Source organism: Coptis chinensis, chromosome 8, assembly GCF_015680905.1.
Source record: "Coptis chinensis isolate HL-2020 chromosome 8, ASM1568090v1, whole genome shotgun sequence".
Taxonomy (NCBI): Eukaryota; Viridiplantae; Streptophyta; class Magnoliopsida; order Ranunculales; family Ranunculaceae; genus Coptis; species Coptis chinensis.
In genome coordinates, this window is record NC_141463.1 from 28,912,520 (window position 1) to 28,938,279 (window position 25,760).

At 36.3% G+C, this 25,760-nt stretch overlaps 2 protein-coding genes and 1 long non-coding RNA gene across 6 annotated transcripts; 1 reads left to right on the forward strand and 2 right to left on the reverse strand.

Moving 5' to 3' along the window:
* Positions 1 to 678: 678 nt before the first annotated feature.
* LOC147480961 (uncharacterized) lies at positions 679 to 2,586 on the reverse strand. The gene is made up of 3 exons (XR_015206983.1): positions 2,455 to 2,586; positions 2,154 to 2,267; positions 679 to 718 (listed from the first exon to the last, which is right to left on the reverse strand). It is a non-coding gene; the product is annotated as an uncharacterized LOC147480961 (long non-coding RNA).
* A 936-nt stretch (positions 2,587 to 3,522) lies between these two features.
* LOC147480962 (uncharacterized) lies at positions 3,523 to 9,471 on the reverse strand. 3 transcript variants are annotated; one of them, XM_086581264.1, is made up of 8 exons: positions 9,300 to 9,471; positions 8,739 to 9,210; positions 8,478 to 8,622; positions 8,226 to 8,393; positions 7,036 to 7,940; positions 6,780 to 6,963; positions 4,767 to 6,696; positions 3,523 to 4,622 (listed from the first exon to the last, which is right to left on the reverse strand). In XM_086581264.1, the coding sequence occupies exons 3-5, from the start codon at positions 8,560 to 8,562 to the stop codon at positions 7,558 to 7,560; spliced, it is 636 nt and encodes a 211-aa protein (XP_086437390.1). In that variant the 5' UTR covers positions 8,563 to 8,622; positions 8,739 to 9,210; positions 9,300 to 9,471; the 3' UTR covers positions 3,523 to 4,622; positions 4,767 to 6,696; positions 6,780 to 6,963; positions 7,036 to 7,557. The 3 variants fall into 2 exon arrangements, with proteins under 3 accessions (XP_086437390.1, XP_086437388.1, XP_086437389.1); XM_086581262.1 differs by having other exon boundaries at positions 3,523 to 6,696.
* Positions 9,472 to 13,672: 4,201 nt separating this feature from the next.
* Positions 13,673 to 23,681, forward strand: LOC147480963 (SWR1 complex subunit 2-like). Of its 2 annotated transcripts, none has more exons than XM_086576125.1 (13): positions 13,673 to 13,904; positions 13,981 to 14,050; positions 14,290 to 14,361; positions 14,497 to 14,540; positions 14,613 to 14,874; positions 15,346 to 15,421; positions 15,517 to 15,636; positions 15,825 to 15,893; positions 15,985 to 16,027; positions 19,250 to 19,315; positions 20,653 to 20,860; positions 23,016 to 23,078; positions 23,291 to 23,681. In XM_086576125.1, the coding sequence occupies exons 1-11, from the start codon at positions 13,816 to 13,818 to the stop codon at positions 20,843 to 20,845; spliced, it is 1,104 nt and encodes a 367-aa protein (XP_086432251.1). In that variant the 5' UTR covers positions 13,673 to 13,815; the 3' UTR covers positions 20,846 to 20,860; positions 23,016 to 23,078; positions 23,291 to 23,681. The 2 variants fall into 2 exon arrangements, with proteins under 2 accessions (XP_086432251.1, XP_086432250.1); XM_086576124.1 differs by having other exon boundaries at positions 13,734 to 13,904; positions 22,988 to 23,078.
* Positions 23,682 to 25,760: the final 2,079 nt, after the last annotated feature.

Sequence of the window (25,760 nt, forward strand, 5' to 3'; positions counted from 1 at the left end):
CCTGTGCACAATGACATCTGTAGGAATATAAAGTACCAAGATTACTTGTTAAATTTAAGTAAAGTAAGATACATGTGTTAAAAGGGAGAGGAGTTCTCAACAGAAAATAACTCCTATTACCTACATATCTCCTTATAGGGGAAGTAAAATGGGTATAGAGAGGTGATGCAAGACCATAATGGTGAAATTCTGGAGGCATGAGATCTCCACTACAGAAGTAAACTACCTAGAAGTATAAAATATCAGCTTAGTCATGTAGAATTATACATATAATACACCACGATGGTTCATAAGCCGATAATGTTACTCGTGTCATGCACCTAGTCGCCAATATCTGGATCGGCTTATTAAAGTATGGATCATCACCCCCGCCATAGATTTTTACTACTCAAGTAAATCCTTTTAATTAAAAAATATATATCTAGAAATGAACAAAACCTAAATATTATAATTTACCACACTTTCCTCGAGTTAATTGAAAACCTATTTCATTTAATATACAAAGTTAGGATGTTATAAAAGAAGTATAGCATGGTACATGAAGCCACCCTTAAGCATGTGAATGCTATCGTGAGGTAATAGAACAATGGATCTTACCATCATGCGATCAAGTGAATCAGCCGAGCTTTTGAAGATGAAACATCCAAATCCGACCAACTAACCGCAATTTGTCCGTAGTAAAGGTTCAAGCATCTCTTTCGTTGGACTGGGATGGCGTCTGCACAAGTAAGAAATCACTGATGATTTGTGTACATTCAACTAACTAAAGAAGTTGAGCAAAGTGGGTATGCACCTCATGCAATATTAAATTTCTGAACCTAAAAGCAGCAGTCTCTGGTTTAATATATTGAGATATGAAACTAGTCATTGGAAGAAACGACTCTTAGAATATTCACGAAATAAAGAAAGAACTAAAAAATAATAAAATATACAACAACTCCATGAAAAGAAAACTGCCTCTCTATTGTGATACAGAAGCATAAGTGAAGACAATAACCCATACTAATTACCTCCTGATTCTAGATCTCTCTATTGCTTACAACAGAAGAAGACAACACCCTGTCTCACTACTACTTTACCAAGAATAACTTATTGAAGATGCTCCAATCAGAGAGAAAAAAGCAGGATATGTTAACATTCTTTTGAATTGGATATACAAGTATTAATATGTTTAATAACAGCTCAAGTCCACTCATAGAAGCGGAATAGGCGCAATTGGTCTTTGCATAGTCAAGCATTTTCACGAAGACCAAGTATGGACTGGGAGGTCCGGACCTCTCCAGTTTGGAGTCTAGTTACAAGGAGAAATTATCCATTATATCCATCTGTGGCGTTTAATACAGATTTGATGGATAGAAATGAGTGTTTCTCGACCCAAAGAAGAGCAGGCACAAAGGTTATAAGAAATAAGAGTAGCACTCCACAAGCTTGTCATCAAGATTCCTTTACCAAATTTTCTTTGGTGGATTATACTTAATTTTTTTTACCTTTACGTTGGGTGTAGACGATCAACCATGAATGTAACCCTCCAAAGCATGGACACCTCTAGAATTCCACTGTGTCAATGTCGGACATGTGTCGGACATGGCTTGGACACATGTCCGACATGGAACATGCGTGTGCCACGTGCTAGGGTAGTTTGGATGCGGACATGACTTATATAGTTATGTGAGATGTCTTTATGACTCCTTTTTATTGGTCCTATGTTTATGAATGTTGAATTATTATGTTTACGAATCTTTATTATGATAAGACTTAAAATCTAATCTTACATCAATATAAAATAAATTTTCAAATATTATCTTATATTTGCGTCCTTGCAATGTCCACGTCCTACTTTTTTAGAATATGCTCGTGTCGGGTGTCGGTGCTTCATAATTATAACCAATTAACCATACACATTGTAGCTAGTCAAGAATAGAACTTGAACTATCACAACAAAGGAACTACTCAATTATGACACCGTGGCAAGAATAATCAGTTGAAGGTGCGACATATTTGTGGCTTCAACAAATGAAAACCATACACTCTACGAGCATGGAAGTATATGGCCATCATGGTAGAGAACCATTCCAACGAAAGAGATGTGAAGGAACATAAGAACAAACAAGTAACCACATCCATGAGTATGGTGTTCAAAACCAAAGATATACCTTAATATCGAGAACAAAGGAAAATGCTTTAAGATTTTTTTTCCGCAACCGAAACATTAGCAGCTAACATAAACTCCTCAATCATTTGGTTTGCCTCTCTAATCTGATACATTCCTGCAGAAACATCGGCATATAAGACAAAGACAGAAACACAATATTTCACTACATACAAAGCCTGTTGATGGCAAAATTGATGTTATCCCAACAAGCTTCCTTCAATATTGTGATAGATCATATGCATTTGTTTGGGAGAATAAAGTCGTGCAGCTCAGTGGTTTATCATTATACTGAAGTCACATACCAATATCAAGAGGATCATGAGTTTCTGTGTCAATCTGAAATTTGACTTTTGCAGAAGCAAGCGTTAAAGCTCCTCTCTCAATACGTCTATTCCTCATAATCTGAATGAATATAGTGTGCGTGATTTCTATGAAAAAATAAAATACTTGGACAAATCGGAAAGTCCCAATCTGTCAATCTTGGCGAGAAGTACATAGGCTGAAATATGCACACCTTTGCTAATGTGTTCATATTGCGCAGGTCAGTAGTTACTAGATTAGAGAGAGAAGAGTTGTTGAACTGCTGTGGAGTTGAAATGGATAGTGGAAATCATTTCTGAGTTGGTGCGAGTTGAAATGGGTCGTGGAACTGCTGCTGTGGAGTTGGGCAATATAGACGAAGAGAGAGTGGAGAGGCGAGATAGTTGGGATCACAACGACAGTTGCCATCGTGAGTTCGTGCTAGTCATGAGAGAGTCCTGTAGAGCAGGACTTATCTATCGCGCGTGTCCCTATTTTTTTTGTGATTTATGTTTTCTTTGCCAAATTTATTCCGAGATATTTGATATAATAGCAATTATATCATTTGAGTGCCGAGATATTTGGTATAATATCAATTATATCAGTTAAACGTGAGATAAAATTAAATTTCCTATTATATCAGTTCCACAATGGTGAGATAAACGACATTTCCTATTATATCAGTTCCACACCACCAGTGGTAAAATCCATATATTTTATCTCGGTTAAGTAAGAGGTGAGATAACATATTTATACTCAGAGTTAGTACCTAAGTTATGGGACATATTATCTCATTTATAGGACATATTATCTCGCTTATCAGCATAACTGAGATAAGGCTAATTTTAGAACCGAGATAACAACCCCTTTTTTTAGTAGTGGCTGGTCAGTTTTTTTGCTCAGTTCATAAGAGGGGCATTATGGAAATTCGTTAACGCAGTTTCACAATTCTTATTTAGTTCAAAAAGAAAATTCCCATTCATATAAGATGCATAAGCCTACATATTTACAAATAACAATAATAAAACGAAATCGACCGAGAGAAGGAGCAGAAATTTAGAAGACGTGATTATATATACATGCAAAATTGAGTATACATGGAGATTGTGATTAATTACAATTAGATAGAAGGAAATTTACCTAGGAAGAAGAAGATATAGAACTTGTCGTGGTGATGAAGGACGCAATCATGCAACACAAGACCTAAGGAGCTCCGTGTATACAACATTCCTAGTATGAACTCCTGGGAAGCCACGCAAAGCTCCATTATTTACTAAGATCTTTGTCGTACTTCTGGATACACCTCTAGACATTGCAACATACAGTTGCCCATGACTGAAGACATGATTTGGCAAGTATATACCAACAATTGGTATAGTCTATCCTTGGGACTTATTGATGGTAAGTGCAAAGCTTAGACGAACTAGGAACTGTTTCCTTGTAATGATGAAAGGGAGCTTAATGTCATCAGATGATGACAGTGGTATACGTGGAATGAAAATAGGTTTACCACAGAAACTTCCAGTCACTATTTCTGCATAGATAAGTTTTCCAAAAAATCCGCAGCAGATCATCCTTGTTCCATTGCATAAGCCATTTTTAGGATCAATGTTCCTCAGTAGTATAATTGGGGAATCTAGTTTTAGATTGAGTTTGTGTGGAGGTAATCCTCCTGGGCAGATGGAGTGGATGAATTCCATTGGATATAGTTGACGGGCATCGTTCTCCACGGAGTCGAAGGAATAGCTTGAAAAAATTTCCCCTGGGAAAAGCTTAATGACTTCATCATTAACTCTGTCAACATGATCATTTATAGGTGTTATTATTGCTCTTTGCATCATGTACGAACTGTCAAGTGCATTGTCATGCAATTTCGGGAACACTGAATCTATCAAAGAAAACAGGGAGTGATCATCTTTCCATGGTATGACCATGTCATCAGGCACTCTGATCATGTCATCTATAGCATAGTCTTCAGTCCCATCACCAATTCGTATCAGAAAGTCAGAAAAATCTGGATCAGCTCTTGCCCTCATGTTCTCTCTGAGACGAATAACTTCCACAAATTCCCATAAAGAAGATTTTGATAAGCATGCATCTATTATTTCTTCTCTAGTTCCATGTGCAATAACAGGTGGTGTTTGACGAAAATCTCCACCTAACACAACAACTTTTCCACCAAAAGGTGATTTAACATTAGTTATATCTCTAGGGGTTCTGTCAAGAGCTTCAAATGCATATCGATGGATTGTGGCTTCATCCCATATCAGTATAGATGCATGGCAAATCAATTTAGCCAGGGGAGTATGTTTACCTATATTGCAAGTCGACTCTGCATAGGTTGGTATAGGAATCTTGAATCTCGAATGTGTTGTACGTCCACTCGGCATCATTATTGCTGCAATACCTGAAGTGGCTATTGCAATAGCAATATGTCCCATGTTTCTAAGGTAAGCAAGTATTGAACGATAAAGAAAGGTTTTGCCTGTTCCTCCAGGACCATCAACAAAATATACTCTGCCCACATTATTTACAACAGAGTTTACTATTTTATTGAAAGCATACCTCTAGTCCTGATTCAATTTATCAACAGAGAAGAGATCATCGGGAGGTATAGGTACTGCTTGTTCTTCGGAGATGAATTCAGTATCAACTGGGACTGTAGTAGTCTTGTTAGATATAGAAGGCAGATCATAATCGGAATTTTTTCTTCCATGTTTGGAAAGAGCGAATCTTATGTCTTTAAGTAGAAGCTTAATAGGTGGATCTGTGGAAGTATAATCTTTCATCATATAAGTGTGGAATTCATTCCATAGGTCACGAACATGAGGTGGTTTGCAATGTACCAATATGATGACAAAGAGCTTTCGTAATGCATGAGGCATACGTATTGCTACTGCTTCTTGTAGAGTTTCACGTATGTCACTGCCCCCTTCAACCAGCCCAAACTTCTCTGCTGCCTCCTTAAAGGTTGCACATGTCACTGAACCAACAGTTCGAAGACTTTCATATGACATCGGGCCCCGGATGTGATTCAGTAATATTCTTAGGTAGTACTTCTCACTATCAGAAGGGGATACTGTATATATTCTGCCAATAACTTGATTGCGGCCTCTTCTTTTCTGCCAACATTTTTTTGACTTTATCCATGTGTAGTGCTCAGGATTCTCCTGATATAGATACTGCCTTGCTTCTTCATCCACTTTGTTCAAATTGAAAAATTCGGTTAACATTGTGCGTGACGTGTTACTATCATCTAATAGTTTAGTAAGACTTTCTTCTTCATGATATGTAACTTGATGCATATTTGGCAGGTGAATTTGCAATGCATAAACAGATGGATACATTTTGTTCAAGGGAAACTTGAAGATTCTCCAAAGAGCCTCTTGAGGGCAAATCCAACGGCCATCCATAAACTGCTTGATCGCATCTTCGTTGTCACCGGCTTCACTTGATGTCACTTGGAAACGAACCCGATCAACACCTTTGTAGACATACTTATACAGATACTTGACTGATTTGATACTGGAGCAAATCTCAACATTGATGTGACAATCATACTTTTTTAGGAGCCATGGGTTATAAGGCACGACCCATTGATTGTCTACATGATACTGGCCGTTGTTGGTGTGTAGCAAATATTTTTCGGTATTTCTTCTCATGTAAATTAGGAAGGAAGCATCACCTTGAAGTGCAGAAGAGGAGAATTGCTTGGGGAAGTTCTTCTTGCATTTATCATTCTTCATGCACACACAACTTGGATTGAGAACACCACATGGGCCGTGAATCATATGACGCAGCACAATACTATGTAGTTCTGGTTCCTTGTTAGGATCTGGAATCTCTGCTCGAACAATCGATCGTAATCTTAGGGTTTCTCAGCTTATCATTCTGATCAAGTATTAAAAGGAAATGTGTATGTGGCAATCCCCGCTTTTGGAATTCAATAACATGGACATGAGCAACTACCTTTCCGAGAACACCTTTCTTGAATAAATCTTTTTTCAACTCCTCGCATTTTGAATGGAAAATTCTGGTTGTCACATCAGGCCTGTCACTTGCAATTTTCCCATCTTCTAGTTCTCTTTTAATCTCTTGCCAGTTTGGGTTGCACGTCATTGTTATGAATAAGTCTTGCTTATCAAATTTCTGGACAATAGCCATGGCATCATGATATCTCTCATGCATGCCTCGAGGGCTCCCTATGTAAGAAGCAGGTAAAATAATTCTTCTCCCAATATTACCTAATTATGCAAATAATTGGTATAAGTAAATGAATCAGTCAGGAAGACAAAAAATATGAAACTAATGTAAATTAAGAAAGCACCTGTATGTGTGTGTCCTAGACTGAATGCATCTTGTAAACCTTGATACAGCTATGCTCTTATATCTCGTTGATGGTCTCTAATGTATCGCAGTTGTTGTGTAGAAATTTTGACATAATTATCCACAACGTATTGCTGCAGTAGACGCCCAGCACGAAGCAATAGCGATTCATAGGTCTCTTGAATCTGGATTAAAAAAAAAAAAGTTTTATAACTGTTAATGTGAAAATATTAAAATATATATATATATATAGTTACCTGAAGCATGTAAGAGTAAAAGGCCCAACAGCTAACTTTCCGTAAGCGATTGCTGAAAACATTCACGTCCCAACCAAATGTGCCATAAGGATGTAGTAGAGGATATTGTAAGGGATCGTAGAAACCAGCAGTATCTGGAACATGTATTAGGCACCCGTGATCTGTCTCAATGATTATATCTCTTTCATTTCGGTCAAATGGGTCCTCTCCTCCAACCAGAATTGCTGCAACTTGTGAAGATGTAGGTTGGCTATATTGGTGCAGACTATCTGGATGATCCTTTATATGCAATCTAATATTATGCAGATCATCACGTCGAGATTTTTGACGTAGGATACCAACGAAAGGGTTGCAAGAATCAAATGTTTGCTTCAGAATGGCCAGAACTTGCCGATTTAATGAATTATTCTCAGCTAAACGATAATCTAGTTCGTGATCAATGTCATAAATGTACATCTGAAGGTACCTTGGCCTCTGTCCAGGTCGTGGTAAGAGGTCCCCTATTCAGTGGTATATGGATCCTCAAGCGCGATAGGTATATACTCCATTTCGACCAGTGGCTAAGCTTTCATCTACATGTACGCCCATAGAAGTGAATGCATGCACATGGTTATATGCACGTATGTGTTGTCTAAAATGTTTTCCTTCATCCGAGGATGTTGTGTAAAGATCCAACAAATCTTGGGGAATAGGTGGCATTGGCAGCGAAACTTTACCTTTTAAACAACACATTTCCTCTGTTTCATGATCAAATAGTTTTGCATGACAATGTTGACACAATCTTGGATTTGATAACTGAAATGTTTGGAGCCTAGAAGAGTCTGTATAATTTCTGGCACAATTGTGGTTATTGCATTGTCGATTAGTTGATGTACATACGTATTCTGAACATTGTCGAGGAATATCTGTAACAATAGTTCAAAAGAGGACATTAGTATATAAAATATATTGACTTCAGTTGAGAGGGGATTCTATAGTTGTGAGGAAAAGTTCTTAATTTTATGGTATGTCAATTTGGATTTTATATTGCAGTCCAGTTAATCCAAAATACTTAAGTATTTCATTTGAAGTGACAGAACAGGAAAAAAAAAGAAAAAGAAAAAGTATAAGTATAAACATATGAGAATGAAAACGATACGGAATTTAACATAGACATATAACCAAAATTTTCAAAAATTGAAGTGGCGTACCTTCTCCAGCATCACTCACGGTTGATGATGTACATGCAACATTGTTTTTAATATCATTACCAATGTCATCATCACTGTAATTTACTTCGTCACCATCATGGATGTTAAGATCGACTTCAACATTTGATTCCAAGTCAGATTTAGAATTGAATGATAAAGCAGAAGAGCCTATTTAAAATGGAAAATGTAAAGTAATAAATACATAGCACAATAATATAGCAAGACAAAATAATAGAAGAGTTATGTAAATACCATTACGGCAAAGACTAACTTCTAAGGAGTTGTTGAGAATCCTTAGTGAGCCACCAATGTAAATGGTCATTTTCTGAATCACCATTAATAAGTGTTGCGGGCCCAGATGTAGAAGTAGCACTTTTAATTGTTGAAGTTCCGTGAACTATTTAAGTAATATCAGTCATATAAGAATAAGTTAGTAATATTAGCAAAAAATAAAGTAGCTGCAATAATAAGAATAAGTAATAGTATTGATAACTAATACAAATAGGAATGTACCTAATGGCATCACATTCAACGCAGGATGTGATTTTTTCGATGATGTAATGATATTCGATGATTTTACAGGAAGTAATTGTTGCTATACTGAATGCTGAGGGTGCTGCTTATGCAATTGCATAGCAGATCTGCAGTTACGTTCACTAATTCTTTTGCGTTCTCTTAGCAAAGACCTCTGTCCATTAGATAGGTTTTCCAAATGCTTACTGTAGTTAGCACGACGACGTTCCAATTGCATTGACCTTTGTTCACCACCAAGCCTTTCCCATCGTTCTTTGCGTCGAAGGCGATCACGGTTAGCCTGTATAATATGCTGCTCTTCAGACATATTTAGACGATGTGTTCTCATTCGAAGGCGTTGACGTTCTAGATGTGCAACTCTTTCTTCCTGAGTCATATTATTCATTCGCTTCCTATATCGACTCACGATAACGGGACACTGATCATCAGCCATAATGTTCCGCAATTGATTCTGTAGCAAGCAACAATCAATGCGATAAAAAAAAAAAAAAAACATTCAATTATTTATTAATGTTCAAACTTTAAGAGTTCAATACTTACCCTAAAACACTAAAACGAAATCCAAATTGATAGCACAATACACATCGTACCTGCGGTTCCACTGATTACAAAACCGTTTCTAACGTGAATGACAAATACGCAGTTGTTGTTGCGAGTGTTACAGAGAGAAAGTTGAGAATCGAAGGGTTTCATTTTTTACAGAGACTTCCAGAGTTTTTGCCAAAAAAAAAAAAAAAAAAAAAAAAAGCTACAGAGTTTTTGTTGAGGTTCGAGCAACGAAGGGTCCCTTTTGTTTTTTCAGCTTCGTTCGAACCGTGCTACGCATCGGTGTTTTTTCAAGTCTTTAAACTTGTCGCTCTAATATTTCTCAGATAGTATGATTTTTGTCGCTCCAATCTATGTCTCCGATAATATAATTTTTTGAATTTTAGTTTTAATCTAAAAAATAATATAAAAATATTAAGAGGGGTTGAATATAATATCAGTAATGTGAAGGAAGTTTTTTAAATTATTTTAAATAATATGAAACTAATTCTAATTTCAGTAAAGTAGAGGAGTTTTTTTGCAAATTGTTTAAAAATAAAAAAACTGATTAGAAATTTAAAATAATTAAGGGAGGTGGTTCTAAAATCTTAAAATAGAGAGATTGGAAATACACTGTTCGGTTGAGAAGTGGACTCCTAAAGCCTATCATATAGATTTCAGTAAAGTAGAGGAGTTTTTTGCAAATTGTTTAAAAAGAAAAGAACTGATTAGAAATTTAAAATAATTAAGGGAGGTGGTTCTAAAATCTTAAAATAGAGAGATTGGAAATACACTGTTCGGTTGAGAAGTGGGACTCCTAAAGACCCGCCTATCATATAGTGTAGAGATTTTTAAAACACGTGTTAAACAGATAAAGATGTGCGAATAGTATTTTCCACGGCGCATTCGGCTAGCTCGCCTACGTTGTAATCTTCATTACAACCTAGAAAATAGAAGATAGAATAAATAGATAGACGGACCAAAATATTGCCGATATGTCACTAATATATATTGGTATTTTAGTATACCGATATCGATATTTTTTATATATATCCACCGAATATAGAATTTTTTTTTCTGATATATATTAAAATTTCCGATATAAAACTTTATATCACCGAGATAATCGATATATCCAATATTTATGATATATATCGTTTGACTTTTTGACTATTTTTAATATAAATCCGTATTTCCAATATATTTCCTATATTTCCAATATTATATTTATGATATATATATGATATTTCCGATATTTTAAATAGTTTAGACTTGTCACAAAAAAAATTAGATATATCCGATATATATCGGTTTTTAGATACACCGATATATTAACCGATATCGATATTTTGGTCTTTGGATAGATGTAGCATAGCAGTGTGTAGCACAGATGTCGCAACATATAGATATAGAGGAAAACTGATCAGAAACTCATAATGGTGTTTAAAAGAATTGAATCTTTTTGTCCTGCTGCATCGAACATTGATTCGACTGAATTTAAGAACAAATGTTTGTTGATCATGTTTGGGTGCTTCTGTGAAGTATGTGTGTGAATTTAAGAACAAATATTGTAATATTATTGTGTGCGAGCTTCTGTGACGTGTGTGCGTTTGCGTATATCACTGGAGAACTTGGAGTCTTGCAGACAAGATATACATAGTAGGGGGAATTGTTGGAAATAAAGGTTGGATAGACGCCCACCAAGATAAGGATAAACCACTGAGTATAGGACTCTATCCTATCTGATATTAGATGAGTATAGGATTCTATCCTATCAGATATTAGATGAGTATAGGGATTATCTATCCTATCGGATATTAGATGAGTATATAACTCTATCCTATCGATATTAGATGAGTATAGGACTCTATCCTATCGGATATTAGATGAGTATATAACTCTATCCTATCGATATTAGATGAGTATAGGACTCTATCCTATCCAATATTGAGGAGGTGGGAACCTCTATAAATAGACCCCCACCTCTCACATATTAATCATCCGAACAACAAGAAAAGCTCTCTCTCCTTTAATGGCGACCTCCAACATTTTCTAAAGTAGAAGCCCGGTAATTTGTGGAGATTCCATAGGTGGTATCCTCCCTAGCCATTGTCGAGTTCTTGGTTCTTGGGTTAAGTAAAAAAAAGGTTGCTTCCGTTAAGTGGTTGGAACTTGACTCAAGCAAAGTTAAGAAGAAGAAGATCTTGAGTGTGTCAAGAACATCTTCTCCAATAGATCAAAGCTTGGAACTTCAAATTGAAAGTTTGTGACCAAGGTACGATCTTCTGCATTTTCGGCTCTTATTTATTTTATGCATGTGGTATAACGTAATTGTATATATCATAGGAATCATGCATGAGATATCGATAAAATCCTACAGGAATAAAAAAAACCAACTCTGCACATTTGGGATTGAAAGATTAGCATCTGCCTGAGTATGAAAGTTTAACATCAGCAAGTAGCAACTACGTGCTCGTCCGAGAAGTGCGGACCTAAGAAGGGTTGAGGGTAGTCAATTTCTCGCAACTTGCAAATGGTGACAATTACTACCCCAAATTAAACCCCCATCACTGACACCACAACCTCCACCTCCAGCAGTTTCAGCAACACGCACACACACACCTTAACTAATCATTTGATCCCAATGAAAGCATTACTTGACGCTATCGCCTATGCACACAAGCTAAGGTCAAATTTCTGTAACAAGACAAAGTTTACAACATGAAAATTTTCAAATCCACAGCGCTGATTACATTCCATCTAAGATATATTTATCAAGCCATCTAACTGCAATGTTAAATTCTATAATGAAACTAAACCTAATATAATTCCAAAATCCGTTTGCTATTAACCAATTACCAATCTCCAACTGAAAAAGATAAAAAGGGTCCAAACTATGCCTTAAGCAGAAACACTTAACGGGTATAATGTACAACGTACTTTACATCTTTTTGCAATTTAGATATTTAACTTTTTTTTTTTTACACTGCAGTACTTTGTACAATGAATTCTCTTTCAGGTAATGACCATGGGCCAAATTCCGGTCAAAAAATGCTGACATGTCATTTTTTTTTGCTACTGTGACATCATATCACTGTTTGGTATGCCACAACAGCTAAAAACAACACATGAAAGGCATGTGACCCATTTTACTCTCCTTCCCCATTTTTTCCGCGCCCATTTAATCTTGTTTGAAAATTAAAATGGGTATAACTGAAAAGACATCAACTATGAAAATACATTAACTAAAAAGTGTCAAAACCTAATAAACCATTGCATAAATGTTAGCTTGTAAATTGAAATTATTTGAAATTTGAATCTATGTGTAAGGATTGAAAAACGGATTAATCAGTTGGATATATTTATTGGCTTAAATTGCTATAAAAACTCAAACATATATATATTTTTTGTTGGGTAAGAACTCAAACAGGCTATAATTAGGTTTATTTAGTGAAAACAAATAACGGTGAAAGGAAATGTATTTGAAATTCAAAGAGATAGTAAACAATTTGAGAAATCAGTTGAAACAGGTCGAAAAATGATGCAAACAAAGAATGGTAGGAGGATATTTATGGAGATTGCGATGGAAGATGATGAGATGTGTTTGAAAGTTTGTACTAACTATGGCAGAATTTGTTGTATTGAAATGATGGAGGAGAATGGAGAGGGAAGTGAAGCTCGACGAGAACGAGAACCAAGTCTAGAAGTTCCACTAGGATTTGAGAGACCTCAGAGATGTCTTAGAAGATCACCTAGGCTAGCAGAAGTAGCAACAGCAGTATCACCAGCAACACAATCAATAACATCAACAGCAGCAGGGCCATCTAGACAGCAAGTTAAAGAGGTTGTGTTGGCTCTAAATGCTGCTGGTGTATGCATGACGAGCATGACGAGCATGATGAAAAAGAGATTGTGTTGATTGAAGTGTTGTTGTGGTGCTTGAAGTTAGGGTTGGATCTGTGTGTCATGTTATAGGTTTAGTTTTTGTGTATTAAGTTTGTTTTAATTTCACAGTTAAGTGTGTCATACTTTAGGTTTAGTTTTTGTGTTTTAAGTTTGTTTGTTTCGTTTATGCAATAGGGTTTATGTGAACTGGTTTCGTAGAGAAGAAGAAGTTGTGAATTTGGTATTTAATTTATTTTTTCAGTTTTTAAGAAAAAAAAAAACGTGTTTCTCACGTGCTTTATTAATGCCACCTAATGAAATGAACGGACACGTTGTGTATTCCGGTGGCCACATCAGTATTGACCGACTAGAATTGAGTCAAAGTCTAAAAGTGCAAAAAAAAAATCTAATTGTACGTAGTACTACAGTGCGGGAAAAAAAAAAAAAATTATCTAAATTGCAAAAACATGTACAGTAGATTGTACACTATGCCCATTAAGTGTGTAAGCAAAAATACAGAGCCAACATCCATATGTAATATGTTCGTACGGCACAAAGTATAGCGAAACAAAACACAAAGTATCGCGAAATATCGGAAACTATGGTGCCGATATATAGGGTTCGAAAGAGGAATTAGAAAGCAGCGATGGCGAGTACGTCGAAGAAGAATGAGGAAGAAATGTCGTTGTCAGGTTCTATCCTTGACCGTTCTTCACGTAGAACCCGAGGAAAGAGGTAATAGAACACTAGTAGTTTTGTGATTGGTCGAGTGATTAATATGTTATGTTGTTGTTGTTGTTGTTGTTTTAAGGATGACTAAGTTGCTTGACGATGAGCTTGAAGAAGATGAGGTGTTTTGGAATCAAGATGCTCTTAAAGAGGTATATATTTCTTTTCCAATCAATCAAGATGTTTATACTAGTATATGGATCAACACTAGTGTAAACGCGGACGGACCATAGGTTGTCTTTAGATTCACTTCTATATTTCATTAATGCTCAAGCCGAGTCAGGAGTTGGTCAATACAAGTAAAACACTGTCACATTTAGGACTCTGGTATATGTTGACTTGTATTGTTGTTCTGTACCTATAATAATAGAATGTCAAATTTGTTTTTCAGGAAGCGGACGATGTAAATTATCAAGAAGAAGGCGATGCTGCTGATGTTTTTGATAGTGATTTTGACGAAGATGTGAGTACGCGCTCTTAAGGCTGTTTTTTTCTATTGAAGGATCAATATACGGAGTTTGCATTCAGTATGTACTGAGTTTGAGTTTCTGAAAATTTTGTTTGGATATTTAACCTCTTGGTATAATGACTTGATCAGGAACCTGAGCCAGATGAAGATGTGGATAATGGAGGTGAAGACAGGTTTGGCTTCTTCAGTTGTGTTTGGAGAATTTTTATCTAGAGTGTTTATTAAGATCTTGAGTTATGTCTCAGGGAGCGAAAGAGGAAGCGATTGGTGTATCCAGGAAAGCAGCCAACAAAGAAGAAAAACAAGAAGAAGGTCCCCTCGAAGTTGGTGAAATCTTCAAAAGACGAAATGTCATCTCCTACACAAGAATCTAGCCCCTCTGAACAACATGACGTCCCTGATGAGTTGGAAGGTGAAAGAAGTGTGAGGAAGTCTACAAGAACTTCAGTCGTTGTTAGGCAAGCTGAAAGAGAAGCTATACGTGCAGCCATGCAAGCAACTACAAAGGTTAGTTTTGGTTGAACAGGATATATGTGCAATGCATTACCTCAACTTACCTATCCTGTCTTGAATAAGTTGTCCTTTGTGAGTATCCTTTTTAACACACCGTCTGCATGAAGAAGCTCACTTGACTACCAAGTGAGAGACCAGCCAGCTACAAGTTTTAAGATGCCACATGATTTCGCCAGGCATGTAGATATTTAGCTAACTCTTTTTATGTCACCCTTGCGAATCGAAATTAGACATACTATGGAATGATGATCCCCTTTTATCTTAAGCCACCCCAAACTAGACATACCGAACACCTTATGCGACCCCAAATTAGAGTTCTCTTTCAATTAACATGACTTGACCTAGAGACATTTTTAATCATCTGAAGTTCTGCATGGTGATCTACTTTTCTGAGGGAGTATTGTGCAAAGATTGTTGCGTATGTGTATAAAAAATTGATTGGTTCTTTTCGATTTTCTAAATTAGCCAATAAAAAAGAGGAAGGAAGGCGAAGAGAAAAGAATGACCCAAGAAGAGATGCTTCTAGAAGCTGCACAAACAGGTTTCTCCCCATGTGATTTCTTTTTGAAATTATCTTTCAGTTTCACTTTAATTTTGGGGGATTATTCTCACTAATTTTATTAAGTGATAATGCAGAAATCATGAACTTGAGGAACTTGGAGCGTGTGTTGGCAAGGGAGGAAGAAGTTAAAAAAAGAGCAATTGTGCATAAAATGGTTTATAGTGGCCCTCAAACGCGATACTCCTCGAAAGATGGCAAGTTTTCTCCTTTTATCTGAGATCATGCTCTTCAGAAATTGTAGAGATCACTTGCGTTTGTTCTGCACTTCCTGATGACTAAATTTATTTCTTGCAGTGCAGTTATTATGTGAATAAGCCTACTCTAAGCTTTGATCTAATTTATCCTGTTTTCAATTTCGTGTTGATTTGGACATAATTTGCAGGTCAAAATTCTTTGGAGTTCAGTAGAGGTTTCTCATTTCAAACTGAGATATGTACAACATGCCCGCCTTGTAAGAAGTCATGAGCCCTTTGCATCATGTGCATCATGTGGCTCTTTGTCTATCATTTGTAACTGATGTGTATGTCTGTATTGTTTTGCAGATCCTGAAAAAGCAATATGTGCAATTACTGGATCACCTGCCAAGTAAGACCTTTATAAGAATTAAGAAATCATAAATTAGGTTTGTTGCCATTTTATTTACCATCTGTAGTTACCTTGATTCATTATGTAAGTAGTATTAGGTTGGATTTGTGTGGTATTCCTGTTATGCAGTCTGGAGTAGGTGGTTTTTGTTTGTCTTGTCAAAGGGGTTTATCCATTCCTTTCCAGACGAAGCTGTAGTTGGATTAAAAGATGATAATCAAATAGAAATGAGAAATTAAGTCAATTTGAAATTCTTCTATAATTAAAAGCTGCTGTTTTTAGTCTTTAAGATCCTAGCTCAGCAAAAATGAAATACAATTTAGCTATATATGTGTCTGTATATGGATTTGTGTTGTAACGTGTACTTTGTTAATTTTTAATCCATCTGGCACTTGATAGGGTGGCAACTTGAAAAAGGCTTAACACTATTTTAAGAGTAAAGCAAGCCATGCAGTCGGGTTTGGTATTTGTGGAGTTGCAATTAGCTTAGGACATTAGATTTTGTGGTCATATGATAGATGCAGTATATTAGTTGTATGGTATGGGGTCAACTTTGTCTGTTGAAAGTTGAAAGTTCAAATTGTTTCTGATGCGGACATCAGCATGGTCAAGCCCATGGGCCGCGAGCCCACTAGTTTAGTTATTTTATTTTAGTTGTTGACACATGTCGTGTTCCTATTGGCTTATAGTTTTTAAGATTAGTATAAATAATGGGCTTGTAATTAGGGTTCTGGGAGAGTTGTGTTATTGAGAATATTTCAAAGAGAAATAAATATTTGTTTTAGTTTTAGTTGTTTTGTTTAATTCAAGAGTAGATTTGATAAACTGAAGCTTCCGCCAGTTTAATCTACATCATTTGGTATCGGAGCACGAATTGTTCCCGAGTAAAATACAATTTTCCTTTTTTCTTATTCATTTTAATTTTTCGTATTATTGTTCATCAGTATTGTTCACGAAACACTGTTCATCGGGAACACTATTCATGCATTACTATTCATTGCGTTATTGTTCATCCGGAAATTTATTTTCTGTCTTTGTCTTCTTTCAAGATCAAAGTTTTAATTTTTATGCTGTATATCAAGAAACCAGAGATGGAACACCTAGAAGAAAATTATCAGGGTTTGAATGCCAAAAAATCAGTATCAATCTTGGAATACGCTCCTTATTATCAGTCTTGGAATCCAAGTCAGTATCAATCTGTGCCACAGTATGCGCCTAACCCTAGTCTGGGATATACGCCTATGCTAATCTATCCTCAAGAAGAATTTTCTAGGTTATAGACTGCTCCAGCGCCGCAAGGTCTTGAAGTGGTGGGTGCACCTATTGTGACTACAGTACTCTCGCCTCCTACCTTGGTCACTACATCGCATCCGGCCAGACACTACTGATACTTCCAAAGACCTACGGATATTGTCTTGCTAGAACAAAGTTGCGCATCAGCACCAACCACTACGCCCTTTTGATGTTCGGTTGCGGTCACTCAACTCCTCATCCAGTCTCTACCGATACGGTTGTAACAAAGAGGCGAAACGAAGTTGAACAATGGCTCCAAAGATGACCATCCAGTCGAGGTTCCTCCATTGTTTCGTGAACCTTTTAATCTTCCAGCTGTTATTCCTCCTCAGCGTGGGGGAAGACCTAATTCTGTGCAAGGTTTACCACAACTCCAACCATTGGAGCGATTTGTTCCCCCTCAGAGACAACATGTTATTGTACAACCGCAAGTGCAACCTGTGGGCTAACATTAGCTACACGGTCTACCGATAAATAAACAACACGGGGAGGCCCTTTTATTCAAACCGAACCACTTGGGTGTTGGTTATGGCATGGCTCTAGAAGGGCGTGGTCATGGCGGTGCAAATAGAGGCAGGGGTGGCTGGCCACCTCATACTCAGCATGTTCCCCCTTGGCAAGCTAGGCAAGCTCAACTTCCTCCACTACCACTCAGGCAACATGCTAGTGATACTCTCTCTCTCTTTCTTCTGACAGTGATTCTTCAGACGACAGTGCACCTATAACTGGTAATTGTGTACCTATTGATTTAAATACTGTTGATCGTTTAATTCGTTTGTTAGAAAAAAAATAATCATAGTGATATTAAGATTGATGTACCTGAGTTTGATGGGAAGATGGATGTTGATGTGTTTGTGGATTGGTTGACTCGAATTGAAAAGATTTTTGAATACAAGAGTATTTCGGGTGTCAAGTGTGTTAAATTTGGTAGCTACAAAATTAGGGGGTTATCTTGCGGTATGGTGGGATGAATACCAAAAGAGGTCGACCGTTAAGGGCAAGAAATTGGTGCAACGTTGGTCTAAGATGAAACGAGCATTGCGCAAAGAGTTTGTTCTTAATAATTATGAGCGTGATTTGTTTAATCGCCTACATAATTTGCAGCAAAACTTGTCTACTGTTCAAGAATACACTGAAGCTTTCAATCTGCTATGCACTCGCCTAAATATAACTGAGACCGAAGAATTCAAGGTCCATAGATATGTTAATGGCTTACAAAAACGCATTCAAGCTGATTTGTCCTTTGTTGATATTCAAACCATGGCAAATGCATTTACTTATGCTAGAAAGTCAGAAGATCTCCACAAGTCGTCCAATTCATCATCATCTTCTGTTGGTCTATCACCTGTTAGTACTGCCTCTACTACAGTTCATCCTGTCAGTGCATTTTCTGCATCTAGGAAGTGTTTTGAGTGTGGTGTTATTGGCCACATTGCTGCTGAATGCCCAAAGAGAAAAGCCTTGTTTTATTCGCAGAAGGAGACGACGATATTGGAGAGGTTACTGAGGAACCACCTGACACTGTCCCAGATTTCCAACATGAAGCGTTATCAGTTTTTCCCGCTTCTAATGCACCACCATTGTAGTTTGTCGACAAACTCTTTCAACTTGGGGAGAGTGATGCGGACATCAGCATGGTCAAGCCCATGGGCCGCGAGCCCCCACTAGTTTAGTTATTTTATTTTAGTTGTTGACACATGTCGTGTTCCTATTGGTTTATAGTTTTTAAGATTAGTATAAATAATGGGTTTGTAATTAGGGTTCTGGGAGAGTTGTGTTATTGAGAATATTTCAGAGAGAAATAAAGATTTGTTTTAGTTTTAGTTGTTTTGTTTAATTCAAGAGTAGATTTGATAAACTAAAGCTTCCGCCAGTTTAATCTACATCAGTTTCTCTTCTGAATATAGACATTCTTGGTTGGTGCTGCAGGTACCGTGATCCAAAGACAGGTCTACCATATGCTACAAAAGAAGCTTTCAAGATTATTAGGCAACGGTAAATCTTCTTCAGTTGCTCCTTTGTAGACACATCTTTATTTAGATGGAATATTGTAGCAATGTTATTGTCAAGCAGTGCAATTATACTTTTGGGTATGTCTCAATTGTAGTAGCCGGGTAGGCTTACTTCCCACCTTCCCGTACAACCAACTATCATTTGATCATACATGTCATTATCTTGAGAATGAGCAGTTGTTGACTAGGCCACCTATTAATTTGATGAAAAATTGATGTAGATAACAAGAATGGGTATGAAAATGGTGCACACATTTACTTCACTGCATTACTTTTGTCTGATCTTGTATCTAGATACAATAGAACAAATGCCATATTGGACCAAAATATTTGATGTCACCAAAACTGATTTTTAAAATTTTTGAACATTTTGGTAGTTCCCGACTTACCGGCAGGTATGATGAGGTTTTGGAGGAAAAGTAAATAAAGAGTATATTATATACGCATTTCTTTATCTTCTACCAGTTTTCAAGTTTTATGATATTTTCCAATACTTTTGCAGTTTTTCATTCTATGTGAATTTATAACTTTATATATGTGCAATATGTTACATAAATTTAACTTAGGGTTAGTTAGTGTTACTCCCCTAGTTGCAAGATCCAACGGTTACGAGATGAAGTTTTTTACACTAATAATGGGGGGGGGGGTGGGGTAACACTAACTAACCCTTTTGTAGTAGTGCGTGTCTTTCATGTGGATATGCAACCACCACCTCATTGACCTAGTATTCCTTTAGTTGTATCCAGGACCGAAGCTTCTATATTCTTAGATATAGATCAGAGTTCTCTGTGGTCTTTCTGAATAGCTAATTAGACATGTCTGACTTTTCTTTTGACGTCAAATTAAAAAAATTCAGTATTCGCAGCATGTTATTTATAGGCTTATTTAGAAAGGTAATGTTTCTTTTGTCTTAGAATTTTCGTGAAGTTGTGATTTCTTTTTTATGTAGTTAATACTACTGTTTGGACTTTCTGAATAATTGATTAGATACATTTGATTTTTCTTTTGCACTTTTGCAATCAAATAAAGAATATTCTTATTTTTAACGTATATTCTTATGTGACAACGTATAATAAAAAATCTTTTAGTACTTTGAAACTAAAACTGGGAGCCAGATATTTTGGATGTTGTTATTGTCTTATTGGTGTACTGCACTGCACAAGTACGATATGCTCTTATATGAGTTTTGGATAGGGCAGTATGGTAATTTCAAAAATAAATTATATTGTTTTATTTGTTTACGTGTATTTTAAGTTTTGTTTCTGTAATTTCAAGAACTTTTAAATTTCCTTAATCGTACAAGATTCTTGTTTTTTGCAGTTTTTCACTGGAAAGTAATAGGCAAAAGAATGAAAAAAGGGAAATAGGATTTCTGGTGAATTCACTCTCAGGGCAAGGATTTTTAGCCAAGCGGAAGAGATCGGAAACTGTAAACAGAGATGAAACATCATATCTGCGTTACTGGGCCCGCTTCCGAAGTATTCCTGCTCTTGAAAATGAAGCAGTTGATTAGCTATCTAGGTCTCAGGTAAGACTAAATCTTGTCACATCTGTTTAATATATGTAGCATTTCTATGTTCAACTATGAATTTTTGGATTTGTTTAAATGCCGGATTTAGAATTGAAGATATAAATCCATAAGCATAACATGTGATTTCTTGGTATCAAAATTCTGAAAATAGGTTTTCTTTCGTTTTGCTGCATTACAGAATTTTAAAATGGATTTCATTATTTTAAGTGTGGGATACGACAAAACAACAATTTCTTTTTTATCTATTTGATCAAATAAATCTCAATCCTCGAACAGTATGGAAGATTTGCTTTCTTCATACCTTAGATATCTTGAAGCTCGATATTGTGGTGCTATAGAAAGTGCTCTGCCTAACGGTTATGAATGGATGAAAGCTTCTCTTGGTAGTTTAGTAGTTTTTTTATAAACCGCGGTTAAATTTTTATTGAGATTCTAGCAGTCAGTACATATTTCATCTTTCAAACATAAAACAATTCACTTCTTAAATCTATCATCACTGCTCAAAACCACTACTCCAAATACAACTTTCTAAGTAGAGATTTGGGTGTGTTGAAACTGAGATTTAATCCAGTATAGTTTTTCCGGGAAAGATGTAGAAGATAATTTTGAATCTGAATGCACCCCACAGAAAAAATTGTTTGACCTTCTGACGATGAATGAGTGCTAAGAAAGTTGCACAGGGAAGGGTTCACACTTGAGAGAAGAGAGGAGATTAATTAAATATTTTATGTAACTGCGTAAGGATGAGCATTGCTCTTTTAAGGACAAGAAGAGTTTGGGGAAGGATGACGAGATGAAAATACTAATAGCGAGGGCAAAAAGTCTTTGTGTCCTTTGGTAACACAACTTTCTTGTGCCCTTCGAAATTTGGGATTTCCTAGAAACTTGAGGGGTTGTGAGTGTGACTCCATCCAATTCGAGCTCCCAAAGTAGCGAACATTAGTCCCACGTTCCTTAACATACTCTTTGATTAAATTGGTTTTAAGCATTTCACTTGTAAATCGTTGATCCAGATAACACGGAAGGTCAAAAAACATTTTCCGATACAAAAAGCGCATTTGACATCCCAACTAAGTTTGGCTACCCCGGGACTGCTATCATGTGCTTTACAACCTTTATTGCTTTAGTAGTTCAGTTAACGTCTTTTAACCTGTGATGCACGGATACGGGTATGGCTATGTTGCGCGGACACGGACATAGACGACGGCGACTCGGTTATATCTCAAGAAGGTAGGACGCGGACGCGGCAAAGAACGCGGAAATTAATTAATATAAATTGAACATTAAAAACTAAATTAAATGTATCAACATTCATAAATTCAAAACTATTAAAGATAAATAGCCACAAAATTAAGTTTGATATTTTCTAATCAAATTTTAAAAACATGTCATAAGTCTTAACAAAACAAAAAATTGAAAAAATCGAAGTTTTTTAATATTATTTTGATTTATTTATTATTTTTTGGGTCAAAAACTGTGTCCGGGCCATGTTGACCACGTCCTGATTGCGTCTTGACCCGCGTCCGGTTTTGTTGACCGCGTCCGATGCGCGTCCATGCCGCGTCCGTGTCCGACGTGGACAACCCATTGGTAGGTACGTTCGTGCTTTAGAGGGATACGGGTACCGATACAATGACACCGGTATGGGGTACGATACAACTTTTTTGAAATATTAGGATATGGGTACAGCCTATGGGTATGGCTAATTAATATGAATATTTTAAAATATATGTATATTCTGAAAATTATGTTAGTAGTTCTTTGAGTAAAGTTAGTCAGGAACATGTGAAAACTATTATAACACATGTCAAAATCAATACAGCTTGAAGTCTCAAGAACAATTTACATTTCAATGGGGTAGAACTATCGGATCAGGTCTATTTCAGGATTCCAGTACCCTAGAAGTATCCACTACCCGTATCAATATCATACCCGACCGATACGGGTGCAATGGCATTTTAGGAGTATCCGTGCATCATAGCTTTTAACTAAAGACATATGGAACCATATAGGCTCTTTGAGTAACAACACCACCAAATTCTTTAAGGAACTAAACATTCTAAAGCTAAATTCCCCATCCAGTCGGCTACAACTTACATTGACATCTTCGCTCTTGTTCCTCAGATTGATGGTTCTCTCTCTTTGTTTGAAGGAGTTTGCATTGGGCTGGTCCTTGCTTTCTAATCCGATAACTTCCAGGGCAGAGGTTCAAAAGGTACCCATTCTTATGCTCAAGAAAAATTGGTTCCTTGGTAATAAGTTGGAGCAACTTTAGGACAGTCTATATTGTTGCTTCGGTGGTGTTTTTCTTAAGTGAAAAATGGTTAGGGGCTTTGCTAACTAGTTCATTACCGTACTTATTTTCAGTATATTCAGTGGTGTTTATTCCTTTATATTCACTGTACTGCTGTTTGTGTTAATTTTCAGCTTTAGCCAGTAAATGTACAAAGCTTTTTGGCCAAAAACCTAGGGAGGAAAGATACAAGAAGTTTAAAGTTTGTATATCATGGCGCAACCACGTTCATAGCAGGGACTTACTGGAATCACTTGGCCTTGTCAAGTGTCCACAAAGCGAAGCAGAAAATTAAGAACGTGAAGCGATATGTACTTCATTGGTGCAATCTCAATGACTATTATTTTATTATATGTAACTTAACAAGGATTTTGTGTAAATTATGACCAAATACTATTGAGTTTGTTGAGATAAACAAGATACGTAAAGTGTATTCCCGTATCTGTGGGTCTCAAAGATGCTTTAGCATATTGTTTTCAATTTTTGCAAGCCAATCCAGACTAATAAGTGCTGCTTTTGTGGTAATGAATCAGTTGATAAGGCTAACACAATTAGTTTATGCTTCTCCGTACCCGTACAGTTCTCACTGTAGCTCCTGCAACTAAGCCACTGAGAAACTTCTCGACCAATAAAATAAAATCAGAATCAAAGTCTTTTTCAATGTTTGCGGATGGCAAAAGAAACCAACACAACCAGAAGCATGAATATGAATGTGGCAATAAGAGAGGCCACCACAACCCAATTGTTCAGCAATGGCAATCCAGTTTGGTCTGTTTGGATTAGCAGTGGAGATCCCATTGTGAACCATAGTACAAAATATCCCGATATTTGGGGATATTTATCTAGATTTCAGAGAAAGATATATAAATATCACAATATGTTTAGAGATATATATGACTGCAAATATCGGTAATATTTCGATAATATTTGTGATATTTGAGAATATTTTGCGATATTTGGTGATATTTGGTGTATATAACAATTTTATTTAATATTTACCATTATTTTTCAAATAAATATATATAATGTATCATGATATATCAAGAAATATTCACAATATCCACAATATTTATCTATATTTTGAATATATCCACGATATTTGTATGTAAAACAATGTCAAATATCCCCCAAGAGAGAGATATATCCACAATACATATCTAGAAATTGAATATCGATAAATATCCATATCCTGATATTTTGTACTATGTTCTGAACCTGAACCAATTGATATCTGCAAATTCGAAGGTTTTCTTAATTCATTGCCTCGTTGGATGGACGGTACAACCATATAAATGTGCGATCATTTTGAAAATCAATAACCAAAAGAAAAGAACTTTAGTCGTAATGAGTGTTTCAGAGGATCCATTTATATAATATAACAATTTGAAATGAATTGAAAAACATAAAGAGATGTGTAGAATTGAAAATCCATCTCGCTCGGAAAAAGGTGCGGTAAAGTACTGCTTTCTGACTAAGTTGCAGTTCTGGTTGGTCTATTAATTCCTGTAAGAAGTGCAGTTGGAGCTTGGTCTATCAAGGTTGTGATTTGAACTTGGTTGAAGTTTTAAAATGGAAGCTGACACAACTCATTTGGTAGTATTAGTGTTGACATGGTTTTCTACGATGTCGTCATTTAAAAATATGGGGACCGGAATTTGATCGGAAGGATTGAAGAGTGGGTTAGGATTTTTGAGAAATCAACGACAAACGTGCGCCAAATGTAAATGTCAAATTTTGTCTCATGGGATTAGACTTAACATTACACCTAATGATGGTTGAGATTAGTAATTAGTTGTGATTGCGAGGGAAGGCGTTTGGATGTTGGTAGGGAATGTTTTTCTAGGAAAATGAAGATGCCTACATATCCACTTCTTGAGAGAATGTGGAATTAAGCCCATCTAGTTCTTAGTCTTTATATATACTAGCAAGATGCACGTGCTATGCACGCGATGTCAAACAAAACTTATCGAAGAGTGTAAATATATATAATTTGGGTGAGCACACTTACAATTGACATTATGCCTAAGCAAACACACTGACAGCCGTTTAAATTGCTTGGTTCCCAACTTCAACCTATGAGTAAAGTTCTTTGATCAATCCTTGGCGATGGTGTTGCACCGAGACTAGACTTTTGTTTTTGGGTATCTTTGGCCAGTCCATGGAAGCAACCACGCCTTTCATCTTACCTGCTAAATCAAAGTCTATGTGTTGGGCAGTACTTAGGCTCTAGTCATGCCCCACGGGACATTGTTCCACATCAGAAGTATAAATTTTAAAGTCTTGCATAATAGCATATGTGTTCTTGGGTCGGCTCCACTCATTGCCAATTGATTTTGAGTTAGATGTTTCAAAGTTTAATACACTTACATAATACTCTATAAAAAAAATAGAACACGAAAAGCTCTAAATATTCATTTGAAAGCACTGTATTATCTTATCAGAGGAGGATTTATCTAATCCACTTAAGATCACTCTTGTAAAACATATAAGAGCATTGTATTAAGAAGTTAATTACCCATTCAACCAAGCTTCTATCGATTCAAGACTCAAATTGCAAAAATAATACTCTATAGCTGTATACATCACTTCTATCTGAAGATCTCC